Source organism: Cynara cardunculus, assembly GCF_001531365.2.
Source record: "Cynara cardunculus var. scolymus isolate 2C chromosome LG 2, CcrdV1, whole genome shotgun sequence".
NCBI classification, from domain to species: domain Eukaryota; kingdom Viridiplantae; phylum Streptophyta; class Magnoliopsida; order Asterales; family Asteraceae; genus Cynara; species Cynara cardunculus.
In genome coordinates, this window is record NC_037529.1 from 5976432 (window position 1) to 5977484 (window position 1053).

General features: G+C 31.3%; 1 protein-coding gene across 1 annotated transcript in view; it reads right to left on the reverse strand.

Moving 5' to 3' along the window:
• LOC112505482 (delta(12) fatty acid desaturase DES8.11-like) overlaps positions 1-381 on the reverse strand; it is a 1525-nt gene extending 1144 nt beyond the window's left edge. The window contains exons 1-2 of the mRNA XM_025109385.1: positions 337-381; positions 2-239 (exon numbers count right to left, since the gene is read on the reverse strand). Of these exons, the coding sequence (XP_024965153.1) occupies positions 2-219 (218 nt within the window). The 5' untranslated portion in view covers positions 220-239; positions 337-381. The remainder of the gene's footprint in view (position 1; positions 240-336) is intronic.
• Positions 382-1053: the final 672 nt, after the last annotated feature.

Consider the following 1053-nt stretch of genomic DNA (forward strand, 5'->3'; position numbering starts at 1 on the left):
AGGAAGAAGAGGAATATATGTGTTGGCAAGGAAGTAAAAGACGTAGGCAACAATGAGATCATGAACAACATAGTAAGATGAACGGATGAGAGATCGCTCAAAGCAATGAGCTGGGATTGCTTTCTTTAGATCACTTAAGGTGAAGGGCGGATCAACTGGCACACGTTCAAGGATATTTTTGCCCTCAGCTGAATCCAACATCCGACCACCTGCACCCATGCTGTTGATATCTGATCAACCTGCAAATATCAAAAGTAATCAATATAAGATTTATGTAAACTAATTAAAACCCGAAAAAATTACAAAAAATCTAAAGCTCAAGGAAGAAAGAGATACCTCAGAGAGAAGTTATATATGATTGAGTTCTCTTCTAATGGTGATTCTCTTTAGGTTACACATGCTTCATATTTATATTCACAAGTCACACAAACATGGATGCAATTCTCGACTATTTTAATCGCCAACTACCATTGCTGATTTTTCTATTTAATTTATGTTTATTGTTTTAGAAGAGTCTACATTTAACCCTTGAAGGCTATGCAGGATGCTTTCTGCATTACTTTTATTTTATCGATCAAATTTCGTTATTACAATTTACGACGAAAACGGATATTATTTTCTTCTTCGTGTCCCCGAGTTAGAAAGAAAGGATGAATAAATATCATGTTTTAGTTTTTATTCTTTTTTCGTGTTTTCAAATTAAAAGAGAAAGAGAAAGGGTGTAACTCTCATACTTGGTGTGCATAGTATAATATAAATATACCCATTTTCATACGCGGTAATATTACAAAGAACATGCTCAACAACTTCATTTTTGTCATGCCAACAAGTGTTATCATGCACTTAAATTCTCTTTTTCTCTAACTACTACATACAAAGTTTTCTAGAAATTTTAAGATAAACTACTACCAATATATTCTTTAAAATTTCTTTAAAATAAAAAGGCAAAATCTTCGACAAGAATTACATTCATCTCTAACAGATTTTTCATTTTCACAAATCCAACATTGATCATAATATTAAAATATTTCATTTATCTATTAAAATATTATT